Source organism: Perna viridis, chromosome 7 (assembly GCF_037379345.1).
Source record: "Perna viridis isolate PV_CMFRI_1.1 ecotype Kerala chromosome 7, ASM3737934v1, whole genome shotgun sequence".
NCBI classification, from domain to species: domain Eukaryota; kingdom Metazoa; phylum Mollusca; class Bivalvia; order Mytilida; family Mytilidae; genus Perna; species Perna viridis.
The window spans coordinates 25,751,233-25,764,150 of record NC_142451.1 but is presented as its reverse complement, the minus strand read 5'-3'; the positions used below and the strand labels follow the sequence as shown (position 1 = coordinate 25,764,150).

At 34.3% G+C, this 12,918-nt stretch overlaps 1 protein-coding gene across 1 annotated transcript; it reads right to left on the bottom strand.

Annotated features, from left to right (window-relative positions):
- Positions 1–8,525: 8,525 nt before the first annotated feature.
- LOC148611993 (uncharacterized) lies at positions 8,526–12,620 on the bottom strand. Its single transcript, XM_088595348.1, has one exon. It carries the CDS (start codon positions 12,618–12,620, stop codon positions 8,526–8,528), a length of 4,095 nt encoding a protein of 1,364 aa, XP_088451474.1.
- Between the last annotated feature and the right edge of the window lie 298 nt (positions 12,621–12,918).

The following is a 12,918-nucleotide window of genomic DNA, read 5'->3' as shown; positions in this document are numbered from 1 at the left end:
TTGTGTACCCTTGGTTTTTTCTATGATTACAGAATTTTGTGTATTTTCTATTCCTGGTAAAATAAAGACATTATGAAATTATGGTGTAAATTGCAGTGAACCTTGTATTGGCATCAGATTTCCATGATACAGTCGGAATGTTTCTTTTTAGTCTACATTTGGTTGTCTTGCTTATTGTTTCTCAGGAATTTTAAAGTCTCCGGGCATATAAAAATGAATATCACCTTTTAAAAACAACAGAACAAGTAGATAATTTTAGAGTGAAAAAAAAATCATCCATGGAAACATCTCTGAACTACTTCCCAGGTTGTACTCATTTACATTCAATACGAAATTTTAAATCACTCAACGTATGTGATCATCCCTTGGTAATGTAATACCTTTGCTACTTATTATGATTAAGTATATGTCTTCATTTCAATTAATAAGGATTTTCCTTCATATTTTCAAGCAAATAATGACACAAGTTAACTTACAATTATTTCAACATTCAAGATCGGCGCATGCAAAGAGTGACAACCCTATCGTATTCTTTTCATGTGTAGCGAATTGATATTTTTATTTCGTGTTACATTGTAGTATTTCAAGTTATTGCTTATGTTTACTCCTCAAGCCTCACTTAAATGTACTTTTCAGACAAATTCACACCTTTATAATAGGTATTAAAACTTTCGTATGCTGACAGGTTCACGTTTTTTTAGTGTTTAGTTCAACTGTAGAAGTATACAGTCATGTTAAGTAGTGTATTTGTAAGAATCATGCAAAATCTGAAAAATGTGATACACCTCCCCCCAAAAGGCTACATATTTTTATTATTGTAATTAAGTTGTTTTATGGGTCTATATTATGAAATGTGTAATTATTCATTCAAATCTACCTGCTCTCAAGAGATAATCAACATCAAAACTCCAATAAATTCTATTATATTTGAGTGGCATTTATAGAGTTATCTTCCTTAATTTTGAATTCTACAGTGCATTCTATACAATTATTATCTCCTATGAGCACGGGTTATACGAAAAACCAAATATTAATTTCTGTTTACTGAAGCATTTTAAACAAAATATCAAAAATAAAAATGTGTAGGCTTTCCAACCATGTATCACATTTTTCATGATTCTTAGCTGGAGTGCAACTTAATAAAAATGAAAGTGGAATCTAAAAATTAATTTCACAACTGAAAAAGTGTTTTTCGAAGGCGATGAATAGATAAAACATTAAGTAACGCATACCAGAATTTCGGTAAGCACAAATAGGTAGACATGTCCATGCAGTACTAGATTCATTCAATAAATCTACATGAAAATGACAAAAATGACAGCGAAAATTGTATTATATGTTAAATTTAGTATTGTTTGTATATATATTTTTTAAAATAGGGACAAACCAATTAATTGGTAGCCAAATCAGGCGCAGATCCAGAATTATATTAGTTATATGTGGAGTCAATGATTACGTCCCATAAAGTGTAATGTGTACTCAGAACATTTGTCAAATTAAATTTAATTTTAAGTACCATTCCAATAAAAATTCAGACATTGCCTATGGTAAGGCAAATCATTGTGTAGAAAAACCCATATATCAGACAATGCTTGTTTGGTTTACATATACTATATTTTTATGTGACTATAGTCATTTCTGTATTTAGATCTGTACGTTTGAGCGAAATACACATCAACCTCCCACTAAAATCTACCAAATCAAACAAACTCAAGAACGATTATTTATCTCTTGCAAGGTGTGAATTTCATGTAAAATCTATATATTTTTTTTTCTCAAAAGCCCAACCCCCAAATGAAAAACCAAGGCTGGTTATGTGATCTACAACAGTTTCTGAAAAAGAAATAAAACTGAATTCGGTGGGTTTTTGAGATGAATGAATCACCTACAGTCTGATATTTATAAAGACAGATACTTAATGGATGTGAGTTTGGAAAGGGCAATCAAGGAAAACAGGATACAAATAGTAATAAAAAAGAAAGATATCAAGGATGACGATTAGAAAAAGAAAATAGACACACATAACAAAACATGAAATAGCCAAATTACCACGCACATTGAAACCATATTCCACTAAACATTGACTGCATGGCACATAGAAACCACACTCCACTAAACATTGGCTGCATGGACAGGTGTAACGACAGGGTAAGCGTCCTCCGTGTTTCTATAAACAGCTCATAAGTTGCTTATAAAATATAACCTCCGGGGTAGACTGAAAAAACCGAGGTAAAGTGTTATAAAACTTGATAACTTCTATTGTAATAGTATTCAATGTGGTAGCTTTAGAACAGATTTAGGTGTTGGCGATTTCTCAACCGATGCATGAAGTTTTGGTAGTGGTTTTCTTTGCAATTCTGAACATTATTTTCGTATAACGAGTATGTTATTATCGATCTCGTGATTTGGCATAAAAGGTTACAAAGCACCTACCAACCTTTGATAAAAAAAGATACCTTATCAATATGTGAAATTCCTTAAAACCCCAATCTGTACAATAGCCGTATAAATAAAGTAAATTCTATAAGCTAAATTTAGTATTCTTTTTATTTGTATTTGTACATTTTTAATATAGGGACAAACTTATTATTTGGTAGCCAAATCAAGGGCAGATCCAAAATTACAGGTTAGGTGGGCAAATCGAGACAAACAAATTTAAGGGGTAGAATTTGTGAAATATCCAGACCTCATGCTATAAGATATAACTTCCCAATTTAAGGGAGAAACGTCCCATCGAAAATGACGTTTGCTGAGTTGTCTGAATTATAACTTTCTTACCAAAAATCATTACACAGAATGTAAATGTAATTTTAATGCTATTTTTCCATGTACAAATGTAATACATATATGCTTAGTAATTAGATGACACAAAAGCACTATTTTCATTCCCAAAAACAAAAGCTGGGCAGCGTCAGTGGAAACTGTGAGATGAACTCACAAGATTTTTCAAGTTTGGAAAATGTTTACTAACGAAGTATCCACACGACTAAGCCAGCCAATCGATAAACATACAAATTGTTGTATATAAACCTGGTATTCTAAAAATAGATCTAGATTTGTTACAACATTTCTCCACGCTTAATACTAGTTATTTGTGGATATTTGCGTAAACTGCATACACATGTGCATTTTCAATTATAAGTCGTTATCGAGACTATTTCAATGTGTTAGTTTTTCAAGAACACTTTATTCATTTGCTTTATTCCCAATGCTACGTTCTAGTTCAAATGTATTCTTATTGTTTGCACATTTATCAAATTGTAGGGAATGCATATTAATGAAGAGTTTAGATGGAAAACGGAGAAGAATGTATACATGTACATATTCTACATCTTTCAAAATATGCAAAATTAATCAAATATTTATAAAAAAGAAAACAACAGCACAAAGTTAATATTTTTGAAAGAAGAAAAGAAAGTCTCACACTTTTGATATAAAAACTAGACAGCGCCAGTGGAAACACAGCAGGACTGGTGACAAACTTTAATGAGAATAAAGGGTCAACTGACGAAGTATTCACATGGCTATTTCAGCCGAATACATATTATCAAAATACAGTATACATGCGCATTACAGTTCTTGAGCAATAGCTTTAATATTTATGTACAAAAAGGACGACATCTAATGTTAATAAAAATCATACATGAATACAAAAAAAATAATAATAAAGGCATATCCACTTGTCTTCCATTCTTTGTCGGTGATTCAAAATGCTCGTGACTGTTTTACTTCCGAGCGGTAATTAAATTTCTGAGAAAATTTTCCCGCCATTTTACATTCTGAGTTCTATACAATTTCGTGGGAGAAACAGATTATCCTCCAATGCTTTCGGGGATTACAAAATTTCTCCACTCTCGATAGATATTTTTTTTATTTAACCCACTCTCTAAATCTCGTCGGTTGAAATCTAATACTTAACTATCTCATTTGTAAAATCTTGTAATCCCCTCCAGACTAAAGGGGAAACTATATTATAAACAATTTTTTTTTCAATGTCAATAAATTACCAGGAATTTTAAAGGAAGTTTCCAAGCAAATAAAATGGAAAGCACTTTTTAAAAACGATAGAACAAGTAGATAATTTAAAGTGAAAAAAATTATCTAGGAAAAATCTCTGAACCGCTTCCCAGGCTGTATTCATATATATTCAATACAAAATCATATGTACTCAATATATGTGATCATCACCTTGTAATGCAACTCTTTGGCAACTTATCATGATTAGGTATATTTCTTCATTTCAGTTCATAAGGTGTTCTCTTCATTATTTCCATGCAAATAATAATATAGTTTAACTTACAATTCATTTAACTTTCAAGACCTGTGCATGCAAAGGGTGACAACCCATTTGTACTGTTATCATGTGTAACAAATTGATATTCTTATTTCGTGTTACATTATAGTATTTTAAGTTATTGTTTATATCTTAAATCTACATGAAAATGACAAAACTGATGGCGAAAATTGTATTCATAGTTATATGTCTGATCAATGTTTAACTCCCATAAAGTGTGATGCCTACTCAGAACATTTGTCAAATTAAATTTAATTTCAAAGAATATGAGTTGGGTAAGAGAAATCTTGAAAACCAGCATTCAAATGGTATTAAAAAATGATATCAAAGGATGACGATTAGACAATTAAATTAATAGACATACACAACAAAACATGAAATAGCCAAATAAAATTAACACGCATATAGAAACAAAAGTAAATGAGCAACACCACTAAAAAATAGGGCATCGAACAGATGCACCGGTAGGGTAAGCGTCCCCTTTTTTCCTAGAAATAACCTCAAAGTTGCATATAAAACTTAACCTCCAGGGTAGACGAACGTGGAAACCTGATAAAGGATCTGTTTAAACTATTTTCTCTCTTTTTATTAAGATGAGCTATGAAGTAAACCTCAGTAGAGTGATCAAATAGGCCCTTGCGTATTTGTTCTCATTTGAAAGCCATCTGACTGTTAAAAAAACGCATCCATCACCCAAGCACTGGACAAATATAGGAATAAGGAATTTTAGTACAAGTTGAAGTAAGTAAGTTGCCTTAAGTGAAAAAAAAAGGTACATGCACTGTATCTATAAGATCTTGAACATGCTATGTGTATAGCGTTTTCAAAATCTAAACACTATTTCAAATGATTGACGAGGTATGATAAATGCCCTTCACATGCAATAAAATTTAAGTGAACCAGACACTTACATGTATACTGAAATTCATTGTATCAATCATAAATAAATTATTCTTAGCTGTTAGTAAATATTCATTTTCGTGTTCATATTATGGATTAAGGTTTGGTTTTTAAAGACAATTCTTATGTCTTTTTACATTAACTTTATATATTTTGAATGCAATAAATTACGTTTTTTTTTCATTAAGTCAAGCAAGCTTAACAATCCGAGATAGATTAAGAGTTAGAAAACTTCTAACATAAAGGTATTGAATGTGCTAGATTTAGAGGAGATTTAGGTATATGTTATGTATCAATCCATGAGGTTTTGGCAGTGGTTTTCTATGAAATTCTCAACATTGATTCTGTATAACGAGTATGTTTTGTATGGTTCTCGTGTTTCGGCATAATACATTTTAAAAGCATGCAACTACCCCCTTTAATAAATACAAATATCTTATCAATAGGTGACATTCTTTTGTACCCCCACCCGGGCGCATGGCCATATAAATACCATGTAACAACAGTAAATTCTGTAAGCTAAATTTAGTATTGTTTGTATATATGTTTTTTAAAATAAGGACAAACCAATTAATTGGTAGCCAAATCAGGGGCAGATCCAGGATTTCAGGTTAGGTGGGCACAAATAGCATTAATTGTCGAGCAAATCGAGACAAACCAAATTAAGGGGTAGAATTTGTGAAAAATCCAGACCTCATGCTATAAGATATAACTTCCCAATTAAGAGGGAAACGTCCCATCTAAAATGGCATTTGCTGAGTTGTCTGTATTATAACTTTCTTACCAAAAATCATTACACAGAATGAAAATGTAATTAATGCTATTTTGCCATGTACAAATGTAATACATATATGCTTAGTAATTAGATGACACAAACGCACTATTTTCATTTCCAAAAACAAAAGCTGGACAGCATCAGTGGAAACTGTGAGATGAACTCACAAGATTTTTCAGGTTTGGAAAATGTTTACTAACGAAGTATCCACACGACTAAGCCAGCCAATCGATAAACACACAAATTGTTGTATATAAACCTGGTATTCTAAAAATAGATCTAGATTTGTTACAACATTTCTCCACGCTTAATACTAGTTATTTGTGGATATTTGCGTAAACTGCATACACATGTGCATTTTCAATTATAAGTCGTTATCGAAACTATTTCAATGTGTTAGTTTTTCAAGAACACTTTATTCATTTGCTTTATTCCCAGTGCTACGTTCAGGTTCAAATTTATTCTTATTGTTTGCACATTAATCAAATTGTAGGGAATGCATATTAATGAAGAGTTTAGATGGAAAACGGAGAAGAATGTATACATGTACATATTCTACATCTTTCAAAATATGCAAAATTAATCAAATATTTAAAAAAAACAACAGCACAAAGTTAATATTTTCGAAAGAAGAAAAGAAAGTCTCACACTTTTGATATAAAAACTAGACAGCGCCAGTGGAAACACAGCAGGACTGGTGACAAACTTTAATGAGAATAAAGGGTCAACTGACGAAGTATTCACATGGCTATTTCAGCCGAATACATATTATCAAAATACAGTATACATGCGCATTACAGTTCTTGAGCAATAGCTTTAATATTTATGTACAAAAAGGACGACATCTAATGTTAATAAAAATCATACATGAATACAAAAAAAAATAATAATAAAGGCATATCCACTTGTCTTCCATTCTTTGTCGGTGATTCAAAATGCTCATGACTGTTTTACTTCCGAGCGGTAATTAAATTTCTGAGAAAATTTTCCCGCCATTTTACATTCTAAGTTCAACACAATTTCGTGGGAGAAACAGATTATCCTCCAATGCTTTCGGGGATTACAAAATTTCTCCACTCTCGATAGATATTTTTTTTATTTAACCCACTCTCTAAATCTCGTCGGTTGAAATCTAATACTTAACTATCTCATTTGTAAAATCTTGTAATCCCCTCCAGACTAAAGGGGAAACTATATTATAAACAATTTTTTTTTTCAATGTAAATAAATTACCAGGAATTTTAAAGGAAGTTTCCAAGCAAATAAAATGGAAAGCACTTTTTAAAAACGATAGAACAAGTAGATCATTTAAAGTGAAAAAAATTATCTAGGAAAAATCTCTGAACCGCTTCCCAGGCTGTATTCATATATATTCAATACAAAATCATATGTACTCAATATATGTGATCATCACCTTGTAATGCAACTCTTTGACAACTTATCATGATTAGGTATATTTCTTCATTTCAGTTCATAAGGTTTTCTCTTCATTATTTCCATGCAAATAATGATATGATTTAACTTACAATTCATTTAACTTTCAAGACCTGTGCATGCAAAGGGTGACAACCCATTTGTACTGTTATCATGTGTAACAAATTGATATTCTTATTTCGTGTTACATTATAGTATTTTAAGTTATTGTTTATATCTTAAATCTATATGAAAATGACAAAACTGACGGCGAAAATTGTATTCATAGTTATATGTCTGATCAATGTTTAACTCCCATAAAGTGTGATGCCTACTCAGAACATTTGTCAAATTAAATTTAATTTCAAAGAATATGAGTTGGGTAAGAGAAATCTTGAAAACCAGGACTCAAACGGTAATAAAAAAAATCTATCAAGTGATGACTGGAGCAGAGTGATTGCGCAGTGGAAGCGATTTCACGATTGTTTGTTCAACCATGCAATTGGGAAGCTAGACGACGAGCACTATAACTTTTGTCTACGACCATGATTTCGATTAAAAACGATCTTTCTAATCCTACGTTTATTTACATAATATATACATTCACATATTTGAATACAATGTTTACCGATCGAACTCTGATTTCTAACTGACCATAATTATGTGCCGAATCTGAACAAATAAACCCAATTAACCTAAATGTAACTCCCCAAATTACCAATTTGAACTTTTACCTTCTCATTGTCTGTCTGATACAGATCATTAAATATGTTAAACAGCTGACCGCTATCAAAATAATTAATTAGTTCCAAGTACTGGATGACCAGACAAACAACGACTATCTTATCTTAACTAGATCAAGGTTACAATTCGATTTCTATGTAAAATTATCAATGAAAATTAAAAGTGAAAAGAAATAAAACTAGCTAAAAAAAACGTTATCTAAAAACATAATTGTCTTCTAAACATTCTCCCCTTCTTGATTGAGCATAGCCAATCAATAACAACAAAAAAAATAAAAAAATAAAACGAAATAAATGAAAATATTCGATAGTCTATAATTCATAACTATAGCGATAGTCCATGTAAACGGAGAAAATTAAAGTCACTGCTTCTTGATAGTTATTGCACGTTAAATTTAAGTCAATTAACTTCCAACGGGCACAGTTTGGTAATTGGTCGTACTAAAACAGTTTGTCCAAGTCTAATTTTGGCGACTCGAACATGATTGTCCTTTCCTGAGTACACCTCGATGATTCTGCCTAACGGCCAATGTCCTCGTGGAAGATTGGGATTCATTACAAGCACAATGTCATTGGGTTTCAAGTCCTTTTCAGTTTCAGTCCATTTATGTCTTCTATTTAGTCCTGGTAGCCACTCTTTAATCCATCTTTGCCAGAAATGTCTAACTAATTCCTGGATTCGACGCCATCGTTTACGTGGGTTAAAGTCAGTTGTATCAACGGTCTCTGGTGCAAACGCTCCTCCGATTTGTCCATGTAGGAAATGGTTAGGCGTTAACGGTAAGTCATCTCTGGAATCTGCCGACTGGTATGTAAGCGGACGCGAATTAATGACTGCTTCGGCACCAATAAATGCAGTTAACAACTCTTCGTCAGTAATGTCCGCATTTCCTAATATGGAATAAATTGCTTTCTTTGCGGCTTTTATCATCGTTTCATGTACGCCTCCAAAGTGAGGCGCGAGAGGAGGATTGAAATGCCACTTCACACCTCTATTCGACGTATTGTCACATATTTTGTCTTTATCTAATAGTGAAACTAGTTCCTGTAATTCCTTGTTTGCACCGATAAAGTTTGTTCCATTGTCCGAAACAACTTCTTGTGGCATTCCACGTCTACTGGCCATTCTATAAAACGCATTAAGGAAAGAGTCAGTATCTAGTCCAAAAGCAACTTCCAAGTGCACGGCTCTCGATGCCAAGCACGTAAATAAACACAAATATCTCTTTTCACGTCTCTTTCCTCGACCCTGCACTGTTATAAATGGACCACCATAGTCCACTGCGATACGCGCAAATGCATGTAATGGCGTTCTGAAACGAATGTCCGGTAAAGGAGCCATTACTTGCTCTGCTGTTTTCGCCTTTCTCTTACGACACGTATAACACTCATTTTCACACTCGCGTATTTCCTCTCTGGCGGATATAATCCAATATTTAGATGACATCATGGATAATGTTTGATTTGTCCCGCACACATGTCTACCTTTGTCGTGGTAGTATTTCACGATTAGTCTTGTCACGCGATTTTTCCTCGGAAGTATTATAGGATACCTAGTGTCATACGGCAAGAAATCTGCATGTTCAAGACGCCCGTCACATCTAAGTAGTCCATATTCATCGATTTTCGGTTTTAAACTTAGAAGTTTACTGCCCGACGGTAACTGTTTTTCTTTCATAATTGAATTATAATCCTCTAGAAATTCACACCTCTGCGCGTCGCGCACGATTTGAGTCTCTGCCTCGTCGATTTCATCTACACTAAGTCCACCTTTTCTACGCAAGTCACGCGTAAGTCTACAATTTTCAACGAATCTGTTAACCCATGAACAAACACGAACGAGTCTCAACCAGCTCGAATAATGTTCTGGATTTAAACGCCAATCCTTCTCCGATACAGACACAATTTTCATTGTAAATATTTCACTGTCCTTGGCAGTCTCTAATTTAGCACCCGATTTAGCACTTTTAACTTCTTTTTCGCACGATAGTCCTTTGTTAATACGACATTCAGGCCAGTCACATTCTTGTTTTGATAGAAAGTCTGGACCTTCCCACCATATAATGTCCGATTTCAGCTGAATAACAGTCCTGCCTCTCGATACCAGATCCGCGGGGTTTTCTTTCGTTGGTACGTAGCGCCACTGTGTTGGACTCGAAGCCCTGTGTATCTCTCCAATGCGGTTCGCGACAAACGGCTTGAAGTCTCTGCTTCGACCACGTATCCACCATAAAACATCCATAGAATCTGACCAAAACACAAGTTGTTCCGTCGGTATTCTAAGCGGCTCCGCAATGGAAAGTGCAAGTTTTAATCCTAAAACAGCAGCCACCAACTCTAATCTCGGAATACTAACTGCAATAATTGGTGCAACTTTCGATTTCGATGCAATAATCCTTGTCGAAATTAATCCACTCTTATACTCGATTCTCTTATACGAAACGGCACCATATCCTTCTTCAGACGAATCAACGAATGTATGAATATTAGTATGAATAATTTCCTCATTTTGATCCACAACTTGTAAACACCTTTGAACTTTGATTTGATTCAAATCATTTAGCTCTTTAAACCAAGATTTTGCTTTACATATTAAATTTTCATCTAGTAAATTATCCCAATTATATCCAGTTAACCACATTTCTTGAAGCAACATTTTAGCTCTCACTATATACGGCGAAATAAATCCAAGAGGATCGAATAACATAGCCACTTTTCTCAAGAAATTTCGCTTTGTGTACACAAAGTCCTCGCCTGGAGGATTCGCTTTGAATGTGAATAAATCTACATTCGCTTTCCACATAATTCCCAAGGTTTTCACAGTAGGCAAACTACCATCATCAAGATTAACTTCGGACGCGCGATCTTCCTTCGGAATAAAATCTAACACTGCCTCTGAATTTGATAACCATTTGCGTGCGTACATTCCAGCTTTCCACCATAAATCAGACAATTGATTATACAATAATATTCCCTCATGTTCATTCATTACTGAATCCATGCTATCATCCATGTAAGTCGAATGAAGTACTGTTTCCGAGGCTCGCGGATGCGACGCTTTCATGCACTCGGCATGCTTCTGCACAACATATTGGGCCTGAAATGGCGAAGAATTAACTCCGAAGACAACACTATTGAATTCATATTCATCCGGTTCTCGATTTAATTCCATTGAGCGCCACAAAAACCTGTGAAATGGCCTATCAACCGGAGCTATATTTATCCTCAGATACATTTCAGCAATATCACAAACTAACGCAACTGGATTCTTTCTAAATCGCAATAGAACATCAAATAAATCCCTCTGTAATTTTGGACCTTGATGAATGACACTATTTAACGATGCATTTTCACACTTTGCAGACGCGTCGAATACGATCCTTGTCTTTGTAGTTTCCTTGTCTGGTCTTACAACTGGAAAGTGCGGTAAATACCATTTTCCCGATTTCGGCACCTCTTCTTCAGCTGGCACTTTACGGACGTAACCTTTGTCAAGATACTTTTCAATAGTTTTAACGTAATAGTTCTTCACAGTCGCATCCTTAATTAACCTCTTCTCAGTATTCTCAAGTCTGCGATAAGCCATATTATAATTGTCCGGTAAATTAGCAGGGTCACTCTTCCAAGGCAAGGCTACTTCATAGCGACCATCTTTGAAACACATTGATTGTTCAACGATTTTGACAGCTTGTTTATCTTCGGCACTTAACATCTCATTCTTATCGATAGGTTTGACGTGTTCAATGTCCCAGAATTTCTTTAACAATAAATCGTATTCATTTGATTCATTGATACTTCCGACGAAGTATGTGTAACTGTAATGTGTCAGATTGTCATCAGTGTCTGGATTCCCAATACACGTCCATCCAAGGGGAGTTAATCTTGCTATCGGCTCGCCTGGTTTACCACGAATATCCTTGTACGAATAATGTAAATCGGCATAATCCAAACCAATTAACATATCAACTTTAGGCTTCGAACCTATGTCCGGAAACTGTATGCCTTTCAAATGTTCCCACTTAGAACTGTGCTGTCGCCAATCTATGGGTTTCATATTCCCGGTCACCTTGTTTGTCGTGAAAGCTACGATTCGATTTCTTGTTCTGCCATTCACACTTTCAATTTCGGACTCAACTGGCATTGTTTCAAACGATTCACATTCATCATTTAAAACATTTACTGTCATAGTTTGTAACTGTCCGTGGAGACCTAACTCTACGCCTACATCCGAATTAATATAAGTCTTTGTACTAGCATCATCGAGTAGTGCGTTCACTTTCAACTTTCGATTACCAGTTCTGACAATTACTGGTACAGTTCTTAAAATTACATTATTTACCTTTTCTCGGTCTTTAGCGATCATCGTTCTGTTTTGACGCTCCCCTTCAGTGTTCGGCTCTGTAACACTTTTGAATATTTCTGAATGTCTGTGCACATTGTTACTGTCCACTCGCCTGCGTTGATTAAAATTGTTAATCCTTCCATAATGTAACATTCTATTATGAAGCTCCCTACAACCATCGATTCCACACGTTCTACTTCTTGGACACCTTTGTCCGAGGTGATTATCTCCTAAACAACGATAGCAAAGTTTATGCTCCTTTGCAACATTCCACCTTTTTTGCAAATCCATTCTTTTGAACATTTCGCAGTTCCACACACCATGCGGCTCATTACATACTTTACATAGTCGTCTACGAGCATTTCTATCTGTGTTTTCAGTGCTACTGACGAAAGTTCTGTTGTACCCGGTCTCGGACGCCTGACGTCATTGTTGTTCAAGTTGTCTAATC

What these genes read in the sequence shown, in the direction of transcription:
- LOC148611993 (XM_088595348.1), bottom strand. Translation starts at nt 12,620, where the DNA reads ATGTTACATTATGGAAGGATTAACAATTTTAATCAACGCAGGCGAGTG.